Source organism: Glycine max, chromosome 5, assembly GCF_000004515.6.
Source record: "Glycine max cultivar Williams 82 chromosome 5, Glycine_max_v4.0, whole genome shotgun sequence".
In the NCBI taxonomy this organism is placed as follows: Eukaryota; Viridiplantae; Streptophyta; class Magnoliopsida; order Fabales; family Fabaceae; genus Glycine; species Glycine max.
Window position 1 is genome coordinate 36,596,264 of NC_038241.2, and position 18,584 is coordinate 36,614,847.

Here is an 18,584-nt window from a genome sequence, read left to right on the forward strand (position 1 = left end):
ACACATGTTAAAAAAATTCTTATATTCTTATTGAAAAATATTTGATACACACCCAATATGGTATTTAATACCTAGAGAGCATAAAAAAAATAATAAGTATAATAAAATTTATAAAAAATAAAAAGTGTTAATGGAATGTTCAAAATAAAAAGAGATTTGTGCACTATTATTCTATTCTTATTACAAATCAAGTGATTATACACACCATGAGTTAATATAGTAAAGTTAAAGTTGTTGAATAATTCAAATAATAATAGAATTTGATACTTGAAGAAAATAATTCAGACTTTCCATATAATCCAACTTCAACTTCAACTTCAACTTCGAATTAGTGCTTATGTCTTTCATTGATGAAAGTTTTTTTTTTTATCTTTATTACATGTGCATGTGAAGCTGAGTGTGTAGCCAGGTGGGGAATCTATTAATTCTTTCATCCACCATTCCATTCCCGAAAGAGAAAGAGAGCAAGGCTCAAAGCATGGCGCCACCACCTCCTCTTCCTACTCTCCTCCTCACCACCCTTCTCTCCCTATTCTCCTCTTCTACATCGGCCCCACCCACAACCACAGCATGCCGCGACACGTGCGGCTCAACGCAGGTGAAGTACCCCTTCGGCACCGGCCACGGTTGCGGCTCCCCTCTGTTCAGCCCCTACGTAACCTGCGGCTCCAACGGCACCGGCGACCAACTGTTCCTGAAAAGCCACACCGGCTCCTACCCGGTGAGTTCGATCTCCTACACCACCTCCACCATCACCCTCAGTCCACCTTCCATGTCCACCTGCAGCTCCATGCACCCTTCATCCACCAACTTCGGCCTAGACTGGACCTCCCCCTTCCAAATCGCCTCCTCCACCTTCCTCCTCCTCTCCTGCCAACCCCCCACCACTTCCCTATCCTCACCCATCTGTGACCCTTCCTTCGATTACCTCTGCGCATCACTCTACTCGTGTCCCGCCGTCGTCGCCCTCGGCCTTCCCCTCTTCCCGCCCAGCAACACCTGCTGCGTCTACTCCCCCGCCAACCTCGACGGCAAAGGGGAGCTCGACTTGAAAGCCATGAAGTGTGGTGCCTATGCTTCTGTTGTATCGCTCGGGGATAACCCTACGGACCCCACTCACTGGGTCTATGGAGTGGCCTTGAAGTACTCTTTTGGTGGGGCTTTGGATAATAACTATGGCACTACCAAGTGCAGTGGGTGTGAGAGTAGCGGCGGTGTGTGCGGCTTTGCGCCGCCTGGGAATGGGTTTGTGTGTGTTTGTAAAGGAGGCTATAACACCAGCTTGGATTGCTCCACTACTTTCAACCAGAACCAGGACTACGTTTGGGACTCTTCCTCTGCGAATCACATCTTCTTCACTTGTAAGTCATTTTTTCCTTCTTTTTATTTAGTTTTGCAAACAATGTCAAAATGTTGTCTCGTTTTCTTCGTGTTCTTCACTCTTTTCACCTTTCATATATTCCTACACGCATACGCAAGGAAAATGACTGTCACTCTGAGATGGGTATAGTGAATAGTCAGTGATTTCTTATAAAAGTATGAAATTGTAAGGTTGAACGAGTAATTATTCCTGTTATTTTGGTATGAAAATAATCTTCTTCCTACGTACGTACGTACCTCTTTACACATAATAATAATAATAATAATAATAATAATAACTAATAGTACTTGTTTTGTTTGGTTCAAGTTCTTATTGAAGATAAACAACCATTTAATCATTTTGTATGTTCTTGAAATCATTCGTTATAATATATATTCAGTGAAGATTATTCTTTTTTACACTTAAACATTCTCATTTGGGTGGGGAGGAAAAAAGAAGAAAAAACGTATTAGGAAATGTGTTTTATTTATTTATTTATTTTATTACTTAAAACTAAATGGTGGTGTAAAACTAGTATGACCAAAGTAATGAGTAAATTTTTTCATGTATAGGCAGAAGGAATAGGATGCGAAAGTACAACGCTTTATAATAATCTTCTCTCTAGCAAAGAAAAAAATATAGTTATGCATGCCTGTATCATTAATCATCTGTTCTGTGTGAATGTTTAGCAGCTTGGCATGTTTGGAGTCCTATTTTGGCTGGTTTTATTTTCTGCTTAGTTTGATCAGGATTCAGGGGAGCCATTCAATGGAGGCAATCATCAACCTTTTTTAATTAGCAAAAGTTGCTTCAGAAAAGTGGATTTACTCAAAAGGAAGAATAAAGGCATTCCGCATCCATTCCTATATCGTAGTCTTTGTGGATTCGTTTTTCTCTATTAAAATAGTTTATGATCAAAGAAGCAGGGGAGAATAACCCTACCTTCATCCGTAGTGTTTGTGGATTTTCAGTAACTAGAAGAACTCAATTACTTTGGACTAAAATATGTTCTAGTAAAACGCAGGCAATATATTTTATTATGCATTCTTTACTATTTTTGGCTTTGGTGAACTTACCCGACTCAAACCCGAAAAAAGGACGGATAAAAAAAATGGAGAATGTCACAGTGGTTGGATTGGATGGGTAAGAATGTGCATAAAGGAAGGCAAAGGCCCAAAGGGGTTCTTTCTTTAATCTTTATTAACCCTCCACTTTATTCCTTGTTTCTTCTCCCTTCTCCTATTAATGGTTACGTTTCCTTTCTTTTTCTCTCCCTTCTAAACTGCCAAATAGGACAGTGACTAATTAGTCATTGGCAGCCACTGTAATATCAATATAACTTATTTATTTATTTTTCCAAAATAAAATGGAACACTAAAGCAGGGAGACACAAATAGACAACTATACACACACACACACACATATATATATATATATGCACACCTGAAAAGCATAGGCATAGAAGAGTTGAAATACCCACACCAGCTCATGATATTTCATATGCAATTCCTGTATCCTTAGCAACAAATTCCTCTGAATCAGATTCTATCCGTAGCCAAGTTTCCTGATATATGAGTTTACAGTGGATGATCTGTAAAATTTATTTTCAGATGCTCATCCGCATACTTTAAATTGGCAGCAGATACGCTCTTCTTTTACTCTATAAAGAACCAGTTTCACGACTATCCCTTCTCGTCCTATCCGTGCCGAAAACTACCGCGTGGCTGATAGCAGCGTATAAACAAACAGATACACAAGCATATTCACAAACAATGCCGAAAAATAAATCTCTTCCATTTCTCTGCTAATCCACTTAGCTACCGTTACTGTGGTTTTTTTGCGCAGTTGGAGTTGGAGTAGCGGGATCAATGAGGAAGGATTTTAAATTCTTGTACATCTCCTTGGGCTTCTCTACATTGAGAGCATGCCCTGCATTCTTAATGACCACTAGTTGAGCGTTCTCTCCCAAATGTCTAAACATCAGGGGGGAAAAAAATGAGATTTTAAGTTAGTAAAACATCATAAAAATATATGGTTTATGCTTTCATGTTATACTGATATCTGAATTGCCATTATTCCATTCGGTATCTTTCCCAAAACTTGAAGGCATAAGCTTGCTGAAGGCATTAGAGATGCTTTGAAGATAAAATTAATAGTGCTCTAAAATTATTTGAAATTACCTTTGTAGCCTATGAGCTAATTCCATAGGGAAGACCAGGTCCTTTTCTCCCCAGATTATTAACGTAGGCTGCATCATCGAAAAGTTGTGCCATTTGAGAAGTTCAGAGAAGGATTGCAAACATGGTGAAATTAACACATTAATGTTAAGTCAAAAGAGAATAACAAACCTGGGTTATCTTAGGAAGATTAGATAATTTTCTATCCTTATGTAATGTTTCGATTAGTTCTTTCCTCTCTTGGCGGTTATCAGTACACATCACCTGCAAGTAAAACCAGTTTCAGTAATGAAATTTGGTAAATTGGCAATCCGTGCTTGTGTATTCACGTCAAGGGATAGCCAATCGCAAGTTTGAATCCTCTCTTATTTTTGAGTAATCATGTATAGTTGGAATTAAAGAGAGAAAGACAATTTATAACAAATACTACTAAAGAGTTTCATATCATGCTTATTAGATTTGTGTCTTTTTCTCAATAAAAGGACTATAGAAGAGAGATAGGTAAATGATGCATGGACCTCCGAATGCCATTCTGAGTGTATAGATACGACGTAACAAAAAGAGAATAAAATGTCTATTAATGGGGTATTTGCACTGTTAGGTGTCCAACCATTATGGCTGAATAGATAATCTCCAGTACAAATGTCAAAAATCAAATGGAAAATACACTTGAACCATCTAGTGCACAGAGAATTGCCCAAAAAACCAGTTGAACTTTCCAAGCATCAATAATGACATTGACGACAAAATTTAGTCTGAAAACAGCAATTGAGCACCTATGCGTATCCGTTGCAAAATTACCTTTTAGGCAAAAAAATTTTGCCAACCGATTAGGAATGCACCACAACATATTTAACTGCAAACCAAACATGCACTATACCGCGGGGAAACGTTTAGATCACACGCACTAGCCCTGCCAGTTCCCAATGTTCCGATTTCTATTATTGTTCTTCTAACTTTTTTCCCTTTCTTCGTTAACAATAATTTTACCCTATTCAGAACCATGGGGTAAAATCCAAGAAGACACATAAACATAAACATATATAATCAACCATCATACAATAGAATCAGGAAGAAGCAGACCCAAAAAATATCAGGAAGGAAAACAGAACTTGCGCTTTTTAAGCCAAATCCACGAATTGTATGAATCAAGAACATCAACACATAAGAGAAACAAAAAAAAAATCGAGGGCTTGAAGCATCAAATTAACATACTCACGTTAATGTAATCATTGAGAAAGCAAGTGGGCATGGTTTTGACAGGCTTGGCAAACGCGAGCTGCACGAGCTGCCTCAACTTTTCCGGCGTCTGCGGCAGCAAAATATCCGCAGCCTCATCCACAGTCTTCACCTGGAACATCCCTTCGTCCAAGTCTTTATCTTCCAAGCACACCCCGGCGCAGCATAGCACCACCTTCTCCACGCGCTCCGGGAACTGCGCCGCGAGACTGTACGCCACGAAGCCGCCGTAGCTTATACCCACAACGCTGGTTCTCTGGAGTCCGTGGGCCTGGAGGAGGGCCGCGACGCACTGGGCCTGGAAGGCTTCAGAGCGGTCGGGGCGGGTCGTGTGGGAGTCTCCGAAGAAGAGGAGGTCCGGGACGTAGACGTTGAAGCGGCGCGTGAGGGGCGAGAGGAAGTCGTTCCACTGCCACATTGCGTTGGCCCCGAAGCCGTGGATGAGGAGGAGGTTGGGCTTGGAGTCCTTGTGGGCCTTGGGGGCCCAGCAGTGCATGATGGTGCCATCGCCGAGGTCCGTCGTCACGGATTTGAGGCCCGCGTTGGAGAAGGAGAAGCGAAAGCAGCGGTCGCGCGTGGCAGTGAAGCTGATGCACCCCGCCGCCATTTTTTTAAGGTTAAGGTTAAGGTTAAGTGGATTGGGGGTTGTGTTGTGTGTGATCAATGATTGGTTGATGATGGAATGAAGTAAAGGAAAGTGTTGTGCAGACTATGAGAGATACTAGAGGACACAGGACAAGTGAGTGTGTAAGAAAGACCTTCAGATAAGAAGATGCTTTCTTATTCTATTGAGGAGAGAGAGGTAAGAATTAATTTTATATAATTAATTCATAAAAGTATATTATTTTTCTCGCCTATATATATTTTGATTAAATTAATCAATTAAATCATTAGATCTTGATCTTGATTTTATAATTATGGTCATTTTTTATTATCATGAATAAATATTTTTTATCATCGCGTTTTAACTTATAACACTAACATATATTCTATTCAAATTTATAACAGATTAAAATTAAAATTTAAAATTTTATTATATATTATATAGTTCTACTTCTATGATCTATTATTATAAAATTAGACTGTAACTATGGTAAATTTGGAGGAAACTTTTTTCGGTTTATATAAAAAAAATATTATAATAGTTTTATTTTCTTATACTATTTTGAAAGTAAAAAAAAAATATTATTTTTTTAAAACAATACTTACCCAGAATTGATAAATTTAATAATTATTATATATATATATATATTCATAATTAAAAAATTCGAAAAATAAGTTTTAAAATAAACTATACTTACATCTCCTAACATTTAGCAAATTTATATTTGATATTTCATTTTTACCATTTATTTTTGTGTTTCCAATTTATATAATAAAATAAAAGATTATGAAAAAATTGTGTACCTGTTAGCAGAAATGGCATATATAAATCACAAGAGAATATGAATAGATGGCCAAAATATTTACAAGAATATAAAATAGCAAAAAAAAATATCTATTTTATCTCCCTTTATTAAAAATGGATAAAATATTCAGTAGAATATAAAAAGACATCACTCTTCTTGGTTACTACTAGCTACTACGGGTGAGAAAAGGAACTCCCTCCATGTGGTATGATGATTTCTTAACGCTAATGTTGGGCAATACCTACCTCTTCATAGATCGCTTGCCTGAGCAATAAATGAAGTGTTGAGGTAAGACATACTGTGAATAGTGAAATTTTATTTTTGAAAAAAAGAGAGAAAAATATAATCAAGGAAAATACAGGGAAGACTTAGTCAAAGGAAAAAGAGTGATAGATGTTAGAAACAATTACTTAGTGAGCAAGGAGGTTATCAAGGATAAAATCTTGGATTTGAAAAACAGAAAAATCTTAACAAAGTCACTATGTTGTTGTCAACAATCACATATATGCAGAAAAATAGGAAGAGTATCTCATGGCTTGGAGATCAAAATGGACCTTGAATTCGAGGTCAAGGTAACATCCATAAATTATTTAATTCTACTTATAAGGAAATTTTCATAGGATAATACTTGCTCATTTTATTGATCCTTCAAGTATTTATAAGCTATTACACGGGTACAAAGGCAGAAAGGATGATCCTTAGCCATTCCCAAGATGACAAAAAGCATAACAGAATTGCTAATCCACTAATAACAGAATTCCATTAATAGTTTCTCTAGCTGATTTTGCAAGCGGTACTAAGACCTTCAAGGTAGATGGGCCTCCTGATTGCCCTCTTGGGCCTGCTGTAGCTTCTTCCTATCAGGTGGCCTATAAAAAGCCTTCATAAACACTCAAAAAGGAGTCCGAGGAAAAAAAGATCATAGGCAGATAACAAAAAAAAAAAAAAAAAAACTTCTCACGCATCTATTTTTCGGATCAATTGGTAATTGTGTGTGCTGATGCTTGATGATAATCTCCTTTGACGGTTAAGACATCGTCGTCTTCGTTCAGACTCCAAAGACACACAGAGAAAGATCAATAAAAGTTTTAAAATAGTTAGAAGGTAGCCTTACTTGTTTTAGTGTACCTGTTTATTTATAATGTTGGGTTTGTAATTAAATATGAATAAGTTGTTATAAAGATAATATTGATATCAACACACACACAAAAATAAAAATAAAAAAATAGATGAGATTGATATCCTTATGGGATCTTTGAAATATATACGAGTTAAACCCTTCATCCAAAGCAATTATTCTATTATGATAAGTAATTAAATATATAACTTGTAGATATTCAAGTTCTTTATCCTATTGAATAAATAAGTGGTTAAAGTTTGACAAGTAAGCTTTGACCAAGTAATAATACATTGAGATATTTATCTTTTGTCGAAAGGTTCAATTAGTCGAGATTGTGTTCACCTTATTATCTCAGACAATACAAACAATGTATGCAGAACATAAAATAGTGAATGAAATTTAAACATGATTTTAATTTCTTAAATATTTAGAGTTGATTAAATTAGTTTCAAAATATAAAAAAGAAATATTTTTTCATTATTTAAAGATAAAAAATATCAATTTTAAAATTGATGCAGAAAAATAACAAAATTAATCATCTTTTTCATCTTTTATTCAATTTTTTTGAAAAGTTTTCATCTTTTATTATTGAAATTAGTTATTTTCATCTTTTAACAATTACTAATATATTTGACTCTAAATCTTGTGAAGACTAAAATGATGTTTTGTTCATTAAACTAAAAGGATTTGAGATTAATTACATTAATCCTTCAAAGTTAGAAATTAGTCAAATCACACTTTCTTTTCAAAGTTTCAAAGACTAAACTGATGTTAAAAAAACATACTAGATTTTTTTATATAAACTTCAAGAACGAAAATGGTAGCAATACTATTTTAATCGTTAATTAGATGTAGGCTAGTAGCCTAATAGGCATAGAATTCCAACCCTGCCAAAATTTGTCTGTTTGTCTGCCATTCACCACCCCACGCACGTTGATTCGTTGTTTTGCTAGTGTAATGCAGGTCTCGGAGTGATTTGAGTTGAAGGCCATTGCTATTATGAAGTCAATGCATTCACCCTTCCATCTTAGTCATGCATTGTCAGTCTCCTTATCATTTGAATACCCTTTGTCATGCTATATTTTGGTTCTCAAAATCTTGTTCAGCAATCATGTGATATAGCATACTCTTGTCAATAGCAAAAAATATTAAGTACTTTAGATCATCAGATGTTTATATGTCTATAATTTTAACTAATGATACTTTTTTTATTGATCAATATTAATATTAATGGTTAGTTTATCAAATTTTTGTTAATAACAATAATTCAAACTCATTATTTTTTTTGTTTCCTTCAATCACCAAATCAACTTATAACTCATATTAATGATATGTATTTAAATTTTTAATTTATAAAAAAGGACTAATTATATTTAGTTACATGTTATATATAGAATATAGTAGTCTAGCATAATAATAATAATAATGTTTTTCTATCAATTAGGCATAAGAGACAAAGCAGCTCTCACCTACATACATTTCCGTGGCTAGTTAATCACCGAATGTCAAATACAAAGACACACACAGTTTCGATTAGATGAACCTTAAACGAGAAGACAGAACTTGTAACAAAGCACGGCCGCGGGACCCTTTGTAAAAAATTTCAAGTAGTAATTGATTATTGTTCACGAACAACGTAAAAAAGAATTCGATCTTAAAAACATGATTCCCTCACATGAAAGCATCATTTATCCGGGAGTGTATTTTGGATTATACGCAAACCAACATGATTAGTTTTAATTTTATAGATATTACATTTAGAGCAACGATAATTGGTATGAAAGACATTCTACGAAACCCGTCATGAATTGCTTGATATGATTTCTGTCCAATTGTTTGTTTATTAATTATCGTTTGTTAATTGAAGAAACCAACACGATCTTGTGCCACGTAGTTTGTAATAGAACCTGTACAGCTATATAGCACTACTATTACATTTAAATCTAATTGCAAATTTATATTATAATTTTTTTTAAAGGCAATTTATAGTACAATTTAAGACATTGATCTAACGATTTATAGCATGTTTGGGTTATTTTTGGAAAGCACCCAAAGCAAAAGATACAAATAGATTCTTTATTTAAAAGAATATTTAGCAGTACGTTGAGAATGTTAATCCAAACATGCTACAATAGCCATGATTTCTTGGATCCAAATTGCAAACTAGCAATGTAAAGGTGGTTAATTTCTCTCAACATTAAAATAACTAATCTGTAAAATTATTTCGCCCAGTGATTGTGCAATCGGACTTAAAACAAAATACTATTCTTTGAAAGACTGTGTTGTGTGTGCAGGCACGTGTTTTTGGCGGAATTTTTTTCTTTATATTCACCTTTGTCAATTATTCAATTATCACGTGGTTTGCTCACTTTGCTGAAAATAACAACTGGAACACGGCGCATGCAGGATTGTGCTTGTGCATCTCCCTACATTGAGTGGAAGAATTCTCCTTTGGATTTTCAGCACCTGATACTTTTGTTAGGCAGTAGTATCTTTTTCTTACTTTCTTCAACTCAATTTTATCCTAATTCATTTTATATTCTCTCTCATACTTTTTTCTTTAATTTTTCACCTTATATACATAAAAGACTAAGTTTTACAGATATTTCAAAAGTCTTTCTATACAGAGACATACTGCTTTAATTATATTTTAATTTATGTTTTTCTAACGTATAACACACATCTTTTATTTTATTTCATTTTTGACATACTAACCTACTAGTCCACCCATAAATGGGCTAGACAACATTTTTCTGCCCACGTCTTTGGAGTGGGTAACCCGCCCCAATTGCTTATGACAGACTGGTTCACAAAATAAAATTCGAAGCATAAGAATAGTTTGCTTATATAATTTGGCCATTAATCATTATAGCTCATTGAATAGGATTACTTTAAATTTGACTAGCTTTTAATTGTTAGTACGAGTTATGACTGACCGGATAAGATTATACATAATCTCTTTTAAGACTAGAATAAATAGTTTGACTAAATCCTACACTAAATTCATTTTATTCCATTTCATTTGTGATTAATTCTAGCATGATTTTAATGTTTATACTACTAGTACAGACTACAGTAGTATTTTTTAACAAAAACATACTACTGTCATAATCTTTTAAAAATATTTAAGGTAAAATATACTAGAGACACACAAAATTGATTATAGTAATTTATTTATGGGTCTTGTTAACTAATAAAACTAAAAAAAATATTTATTATTGAGATGATATGAGAGCATTGAAAAAAATCATGAGCATATTCTAATAAAAAAAATTCGTTTTAGTTTTTTAATAAATATCCAAAGACACTAGTTAATATTTATGGTTTATATTTTATTTATAGAAAATGCTAATCATTGATGAAGAAATTTAAAATGAAAATATTTTGATTAAAAAGATAAAAAAAATTATACTGCTCATTACGTTTTCTCTAGTATAATTTATAGCATAAATATTATTGTCTTTGAATAGTTTCTTAATGGGCGTTACAGCCTTTATTTATTTGTATGAAGACATGTGGACATTAAATGATGGGTGAGATTTTGAATCCATTGGAAAGGAGGCAGCGAGAGACAGAGCAGTGGAATGGAAGAGATAGTGAAATCTAGTAAAACGCAAAAGCCTATTAGTATTGCATTTAAGTAACCAAAGAGAAAGAAAAGAGGGATAGAAGGTTCGGTTCTCACTCTCATCCTTCCTCGTCAGTACTCAACTTTCCCTTTCTTTCTCTCCTACTACCGGCTATTCCCCTACCTGATTCCGATTTTCATTTCAGTTCTTTCTTTTTTTTAATTATTGTTATCTTGATTTTGTCTGTTATTTGAATCGTCTTTGTTAGTGTTGGTGTATACTGTTCACTGTTCACTGTTCTGCTTCTGCCCATGCCTTTTGTTTTTTTACCCATCTTTGGGCATATTTGCATTCCTTTGTCCCTTTGTGCGCGCGATTTGGTGCCTACTCGGTTTGATTTTCTCCCTCCTCTTCGCTTATTTTTCCGGCATCTAATTTAAGTTTCTGGAATTTGTCTTCTCATTTTTCTTTTTCGATTAGTTTTGTTTCCGATCACATCAGTGTTTTATTTTAAGACTCTTGTTTGTGAGTGTGCAGTTGTAGTGGTGGAGTATTGTGATTTTCAATTATTTCTTTGGTGGTTTTTTTATTTACTTCCAGATAAAATTACAAGTTCACTGAATTGTCTTGAGAGTTTAGACTGCTTATTTCTTCACCTTTGGTGATTTTCTGTAATTTGTTTTTTTTATTTCTAGGATTAGATGAGGTGTCAGTAGTTGGCAATTAATCCAAATAAGTAATTGAAAAAACTTGCGATTGACCTTCCCTTTTACAGGGTGGTGAGAAGAGAATTGAAAAGTGTCAATTAACTACTGTCTAGATTGGTTGTTACATTCAGAGTGGTTGATTTTTATAGACCGTCTTTCCTTTTCAGGGGGTTAGACTGGTGAGTGGGTGAAACAGATAGTTTAGCTGCGGCTGTCTAGGTCTGCACAGTTAGTTTTTGAAGTATGCTTTGTATTGCAATAAGACTTAGTGTATGTACAGAACAGAATGAAACAAAAAGGTTTTGTTCTTTTTACCTTGGAACTAGACATAAAATAGAACTCCATATCTTGTGACCCACATTCTAATGATGGCTATGAAAATTACTCTTCCTATTTCCTTGATCAGGCATAGCTTCATGGTTGATCATAAGATACCTTGTTCTGCAATAAGATTGTTTTCATCACTCTAGTAATTTGTTCTGCATTGTTTGTCTTTGTATGGCATTTACCACTTTTTTTCAATTTTCACAGCTTAATGGTTTTGATGATTCTGTGCTGCAGAGATGGAAGTTGCTTGTATGTTAATTGATTTTCATGGACATTGTGTCAGTGGTTCATGCCAGTAGAAATGGACTTCATATTTGTGCTATTGCTATTGGGTTGCTTATGTTCTTTTGTGTTGCCTGATACGCAAGGTACATTCCTTTGTTCTTATGGCACTCAACCCATTAGTAAATCGTATAACCTATGTAAAATTTAACTGCTAAATGCACATACATTGATTATCTTTTTATGGGGATAAAACACAGCTTTTCAAACTTTAATTTCCAATTCATTTCTGAGGAATCCATAGACACATACAACTGTTTATTACAGAATTAAATGGATGCCTCATATTTTCCAAAACTGCTAGGGTTTTGGACTTTTGCTGTTGGTTCTAGTAGGTGTGTAAATGTTCTTGTTCATTTCAGGAGATGCACTATTTGCATTGAAGATATCATTGAATGCTTCAGCTCACCAGCTTACTGACTGGAATCAAAATCAAGTGAATCCTTGTACTTGGTCACGTGTTTACTGTGACTCAAACAACAATGTCATGCAAGTGTAAGATATTTTAATATTTTATGTTGTTGTTTTCTAATTTATTTGATTTGCTGAAGATGTTGGCTGTCATTACTCATTGTAGAAAGTGTTATATTTCACATTTTTAAATCTTGAATTCCTGCTTGCTGTGTAATATATAAATTGCTTCATTGCAGATCACTAGCATATATGGGATTCACAGGATACTTGACCCCAATAATAGGAGTTCTAAAATATCTTACAGCTCTGTAAGGATTTCTATCACAAAAAATCCACACAATCTTGGTCAACTCCATAATACTAAAAATTATTTTTGCATTCTAACTAACTCAAATTTTGATGACGGGAAAGTAAATTGATGCATATTATACTTGTATTAGATCTTTGCAAGGGAATGGAATCACTGGCAACATACCAAAAGAGTTAGGAAACCTGACAAGCTTGAGCAGGTTGGATTTGGAAAGCAACAAATTAACTGGAGAAATACCCTCCTCCCTTGGTAATCTTAAAAGGCTTCAATTCTTGTAAGTATGGCATTCTGTTTGCTAGGTTCTACATATATATAATGAGTCTTAGGCCTTAGCATGTATTTTTTGTGCAATGTTTAAAAGTGTCTGTTTCTTGTCCTGCTACCAGAACATTGAGCCAAAACAATCTCAGTGGGACTATTCCTGAATCACTTGCCAGTCTTCCAATCTTAATCAATGTGTATGTAAAATAATGGTTTCTAGAACTTTGCCATTTTTTTAAAGTATATTTCATTAATTTAGTATCTGATTGATTATTCAAACTTCTCTTTTGCAGTCTGCTAGATTCAAATAATCTGAGTGGCCAAATCCCAGAGCAGTTATTTAAGGTTCCTAAATACAAGTATGGATGGTAAAACCATAAAATTAGTATATGATGCATTTAAAGCACCAATTAAACTTGTCTTTCTAACCCTGACTACAAGGACAATGTATTCCCATGAAACACTAAAATAGTGGTGACATACATCCAAAGAGTCCAGATATAGAATTTCATTTAACAATTACTAACCTATTCCAATCAACCGGTAGTAGATGATTCTAATCTCAACCGCTTGTTCAATGTGGATCCAATACCATGTTTAGGAACTCAACATCATAAGTGCAACAAATTGGAGCAATAATGATAAAAAAAATGCTTCATTATATTGTTTGGTGGTGGTTAAAATACAGAGCTTTTACCTTTACATTTCCCCTATTATCTGGCGTGACCATATGTCATGTTGTCTATGAAGTCCTTGGATAGAAAATTATTTGAATTTAGGTGAATGAGATATTTTTCAAATTTTAACATGTATTTTATACCGTTACATTTCACTATTTTAACTGTGCTCCTTATTGCAGTTTCACTGGAAATAATTTGAATTGTGGTGCGAGTTATCATCAACCTTGTGAAACTGATAATGCAGATCAAGGTTACTTGATGGGAATATTTATTCCATCCTTTTGATGTGCTGTTATCTATTCCCCACTTCCTCTGTACAAGCTGAATACTAATTTTCCTACTATTGGCAGGTTCATCCCATAAACCTAAAACTGGCCTCATAGTTGGCATTGTGATAGGGTTAGTTGTTATCCTTTTCCTTGGTGGTCTGCTGTTCTTTTGGTGCAAGGGTAGACACAAGAGCTACAGACGTGAAGTTTTTGTAGATGTTGCAGGTTTGAGTTTCTTTTTTAGATTGCAATGTTATTGTATTAGGTTTCTCTTAAGTGAAATGTGGATATAGACATTAATATGACTGTAGTTGTAGCATTTAAAAATATTGATTTATAAACTCTACCTATGCATTCTTCTTCAAGTAACTTTCTCCTTTTATTGTGAATATGTTTTTGTTATGGTTTTCCCACTTTTTAGTGTCTTTACCTCCTGTGGCCTCCAGGACCTTATTGCTAGATGTTAGGGATTTAATACCAATCTTGGCTCCCCTCTTATGTTATGCATTTGGATTTTGGATAACTGTTGCTTAAAACTAAACATTGGAATATAGCTGTGTATCTCTATTACTCTAAACCTTACATGTCCAATGAATGTGGGATATGATCAAATTTTGGAGTGATAGAAGAGAATTTACTGGTTGAACGTATTCTGTAATCTTTTAATTGTGAATGCTTGTTGAAATAATGTAATAGCTAGCTACACTAAAATTGAGATAAATGTGAACTTCCTCCTTTTTAAAATAGTCAATGCTAACTATAAATTACTATTTTATCATTATCTTTTTTTCTTGTTTCATCAGGTGAAGTTGATCGGCGAATTGCATTTGGCCAACTAAGAAGATTTGCATGGAGAGAACTACAGATAGCTACAGACAACTTCAGTGAGAAAAATGTTTTAGGACAGGGAGGCTTTGGAAAGGTTTATAAAGGTGTTCTTGCTGATAACACAAAAGTTGCTGTCAAAAGGTTAACTGATTATGAAAGTCCTGGGGGTGATGCAGCTTTCCAGCGTGAGGTTGAGATGATAAGTGTAGCCGTGCATAGGAACCTGTTACGGCTGATTGGATTTTGTACTACCCCAACCGAGCGCCTCTTAGTTTATCCCTTTATGCAGAACTTAAGTGTAGCCTATCGTCTTCGAGGTAAATTGTTACAAACTTACAATGCATTTTGGCATCACTGGTATGCTAAGTATTCAATTTGATTTGCTACAAAATAGAAAGTATTCTTTATTTTGTAACTGGAACTGGATAGAGATTAATTGGCTGAAGAAATTTAAACTACACATTTTAGGATATATGCCAACAATTTTTAGGATTTGAAGAATTGTTTAACTGGAGAACTAGATAAAAGGGTATTTTGGTGGTTGAACCAGGCAAGTCATAAATACATTTGAACTTAATTAGATAAATTATATAATATATATACAAAAGTGCATATATGTATGCATGTAGATTATCAGCAAATGGAAGCTTCAAAATGACAGGAAAGAATAACATCAAAGAATTAGATAACCGTATTTCTATTTTTCCTCTATTTATTTGTATGGTTTTAAACTCAACTGAAAATCCACAAACCATTGAAAACGTTGAGAACCAAACCCTTATCCTGACTTGATTTCTGATCCAACCAAGTCCTAATTTTAGTTTTGCTGAACTGGTTTTGTAAACCAATCTAGTTCTCCTTTTTTTTTTGCTGCTTTTCACTTGTTTTGTGAATGCCAGGGTAGTTTGACTGTTCAACCCTCTAATGTATGGGTTGCTTTTAGTGGTTCCACCTGTCCGGTTGATCTGTTCAAAAGAAAATTCTTTTGTTGTAAATTACTTGTGAAAGTTGAGTCAGATGTGTTTCATCACCAACACTGCCATCATAATATCATAAGCATAAATTAACATGGATATTAAATGATTAACAATATAGATATGATTTTTGTATACTTTGTTTAATATGTTTGGGTAGGTTGGATTTCCATATCTTATTTGCATGTAAAATCTGGCATCTTTTCCAGTGATGTTTTACTAATACTGATGCAGAACTCAAACCTGGTGAACCTGTTCTAGACTGGCCTACAAGAAAACGAGTGGCGCTGGGAACAGCCCGTGGCTTAGAATATCTTCATGAGCATTGCAATCCTAAGATTATTCATCGGGATGTGAAGGCAGCTAATGTATTACTAGATGAAGATTTTGAAGCTGTTGTTGGTGATTTTGGCTTGGCAAAGTTAGTCGATGTTCGAAAAACTAATGTGACAACTCAAGTTCGTGGAACAATGGGCCACATAGCTCCAGAGTATTTGTCCACTGGAAAGTCTTCAGAAAGAACTGATGTTTTTGGTTATGGGATTATGCTTTTGGAGCTTGTTACAGGTCAACGAGCAATTGACTTTTCACGTTTAGAAGAGGAAGATGATGTGCTGCTACTTGACCATGTAAGATCTCTTTTCTAACATCATAGCCTCTTTGTTTGATTCTGTGTTTTTTGGTCTGTTTTTTGTTTGTGTAGCATGCTTAGAACTTGTGTGTCCCTCTTCGGTGGTTTGGTGAATGGTGATATCACTTTTCACTTTTAGTATTTCATCACATAAAATAAGGATCAGCCCGTCATAGTTGCTCCACCTAAAGAGTATCCTAACCCCTCTTTACAGGAGTAATGGTTGCAGTGAGCCAAGGAAGTTCATGTAGTTATAACTGTACCTCTGCATTTTTATTAAGCTGTAGATAAGTTGAAGTGTGTTGTTTATATGACAATATTGATAAAGAAAAAGGTGAACTGCAGTGTTTTATAGAGTTCTGCCTTTGCCTTCATGGTACTTGTGTTATTATTCAAAATCCAAAATCTACCATTTATCGGTTTATACTTTTTTCTTGTTTGACGTGATTTATCAGTTTATACTTGTTGGTTACTGTTTTTGCCTGTATTTTTGTGCTCTACAGGTTAAGAAATTAGAACGGGAGAAAAGACTAGAAGCAATTGTTGACCGCAACCTAAATAAAAATTACAACATACAAGAGGTAGAAATGATGATACAAGTTGCATTACTCTGTACGCAAGCAACACCAGAGGATCGTCCACCAATGTCCGAGGTTGTAAGAATGCTAGAAGGAGAAGGGTTGGCTGAAAGGTGGGAGGAATGGCAGCATGTGGAGGTCAATCGGAGGCAAGAATACGAGAGATTACAAAGAAGATTTGATTGGGGAGAAGATTCGGTCTATAATCAAGATGCCATTGAGTTGTCTGGTGGGAGATGAGAGGATCTATACATTATTAAATTATGAGAGGATCTAGAAATGTAATTTTCCTTGTTTTCCAACTGTAAAAACTGTAAAAAGGGGGAAATAGTTGTAAAATTTTGATGTTCCAACGTGTTTTTGTTCTGCTCTTTTTTTGTGGATAAATCAGGAATTTATTTGAAAAATCTGTTTGTTGAGATTTCAGCTGTGATCTGATCCCATTACGGGGTACCTATCAATTACAATTTTCAACACTTGCGACTTGTCAACAATGATTTGGCACTTTAAGGAAGGATGCTGTCTGAATCTCAAAATATTCCTGGTGCGGTAGTAGATTTTTCTAGTAGATGGGCATAAAACTTTTTTCGGCGTACATTTGCTAAAACTCGAATATCAAAGTATTGCTGTATCAGGAATAACAAAACCTGGGACGCTGGACAAGATGTGCAAAGTGGTGTAAATTATAGGCTTCTTTTTACCAAAAAGGGATATTTTTTCTTCATTTTTTTTAAATGGGGTTGTTTTTGAATTATTTACTTAAATGATGTAAATTATTTACTTAACAGGTATTACGACTTTTGAATTAAAAGTGATAACATGCCACGATTATTTATTTTTAATTAAAGTTGTAAACTTATTTATGGACTTAAGTGTAAATTTTTTTTATTTTACAATTTTGAAGTACTAACCTTTTAAAAAAAAAACTGAAGTTGTAAAATTATTTACAACTTTAGTCTAATTTTTTTATTTTACAAAATTTTTTATTTTTGGTATTACGACTTTGAAGTTGTAATACTTATTTTTTAATTTGGAAGTCGTGAGCTTGGCTATGACTGTGTTTTTTTTTTCAAATTTTATGATATTATATATTATTTTATAATATTAAGAATTTTTTAGATATTTTTTATTGTATTTTGTTTTGTTTTCAATTTTTTTAAAATTGCTAACAGAATTTATTTAAGTAATTATTAAATAAATAATTTTAATTTTACTTATTATTAATTTTATTTAATATGTTGTATTTTTTTATATTTTTATTTAATATGTTATATATTTTTGTAATGTTTTACTATTTAGAATATATTATTTCTTTTTAATATTATTTTATTTAAATATTTTTGTCTAATTAAAATTCAGATAATCTTTTATTTAAGATTTTTATAACTTATTAACACATTAAACCTTAAAATAATAATATGAGCTACAATATTCTAATATATAATATAT

At 33.9% G+C, this 18,584-nt stretch overlaps 3 protein-coding genes across 8 annotated transcripts; 2 read left to right on the forward strand and 1 right to left on the reverse strand.

Moving 5' to 3' along the window:
* The first annotated feature begins 161 nt into the window (after positions 1-161).
* Positions 162-2,414, forward strand: LOC102665570 (uncharacterized). 4 transcript variants are annotated; one of them, XM_006580201.4, is made up of 2 exons: positions 162-1,361; positions 2,050-2,414. In XM_006580201.4, the coding sequence occupies exons 1-2, from the start codon at positions 479-481 to the stop codon at positions 2,103-2,105; spliced, it is 939 nt and encodes a 312-aa protein (XP_006580264.1). In that variant the 5' UTR covers positions 162-478; the 3' UTR covers positions 2,106-2,414. The 4 variants fall into 4 exon arrangements, with proteins under 4 accessions (XP_006580264.1, XP_006580265.1, XP_006580266.1 ...); XM_006580202.4 differs by having other exon boundaries at positions 2,053-2,414; XM_006580203.4 differs by having other exon boundaries at positions 2,101-2,414.
* Positions 2,089-5,547, reverse strand: LOC100797816 (monoacylglycerol lipase ABHD6). Its single transcript, XM_003524212.5, has 4 exons — positions 4,757-5,547; positions 3,709-3,801; positions 3,541-3,608; positions 2,089-3,333 (listed from the first exon to the last, which is right to left on the reverse strand). Exons 1-4 carry the CDS (start codon positions 5,381-5,383, stop codon positions 3,174-3,176), a joined length of 948 nt encoding a protein of 315 aa, XP_003524260.1. The 5' UTR covers positions 5,384-5,547; the 3' UTR covers positions 2,089-3,173.
* Positions 5,548-10,822: 5,275 nt separating this feature from the next.
* LOC100793416 (probable LRR receptor-like serine/threonine-protein kinase At5g10290) lies at positions 10,823-17,488 on the forward strand. 3 transcript variants are annotated; one of them, XM_006580205.3, is made up of 12 exons: positions 10,823-10,977; positions 12,143-12,276; positions 12,553-12,685; positions 12,841-12,912; positions 13,045-13,188; positions 13,301-13,372; positions 13,469-13,534; positions 14,035-14,105; positions 14,206-14,349; positions 14,928-15,269; positions 16,161-16,555; positions 17,061-17,488. In XM_006580205.3, exons 2-12 carry the CDS (start codon positions 12,198-12,200, stop codon positions 17,373-17,375), a joined length of 1,833 nt encoding a protein of 610 aa, XP_006580268.1. In that variant the 5' UTR covers positions 10,823-10,977; positions 12,143-12,197; the 3' UTR covers positions 17,376-17,488. The 3 variants fall into 3 exon arrangements, with proteins under 3 accessions (XP_006580268.1, XP_003525052.1, XP_006580269.1); XM_003525004.5 differs by having other exon boundaries at positions 10,842-11,004; XM_006580206.4 differs by lacking the exon at positions 10,823-10,977 and adding an exon at positions 11,014-11,265.
* The last annotated feature ends 1,096 nt before the right edge of the window (positions 17,489-18,584 follow it).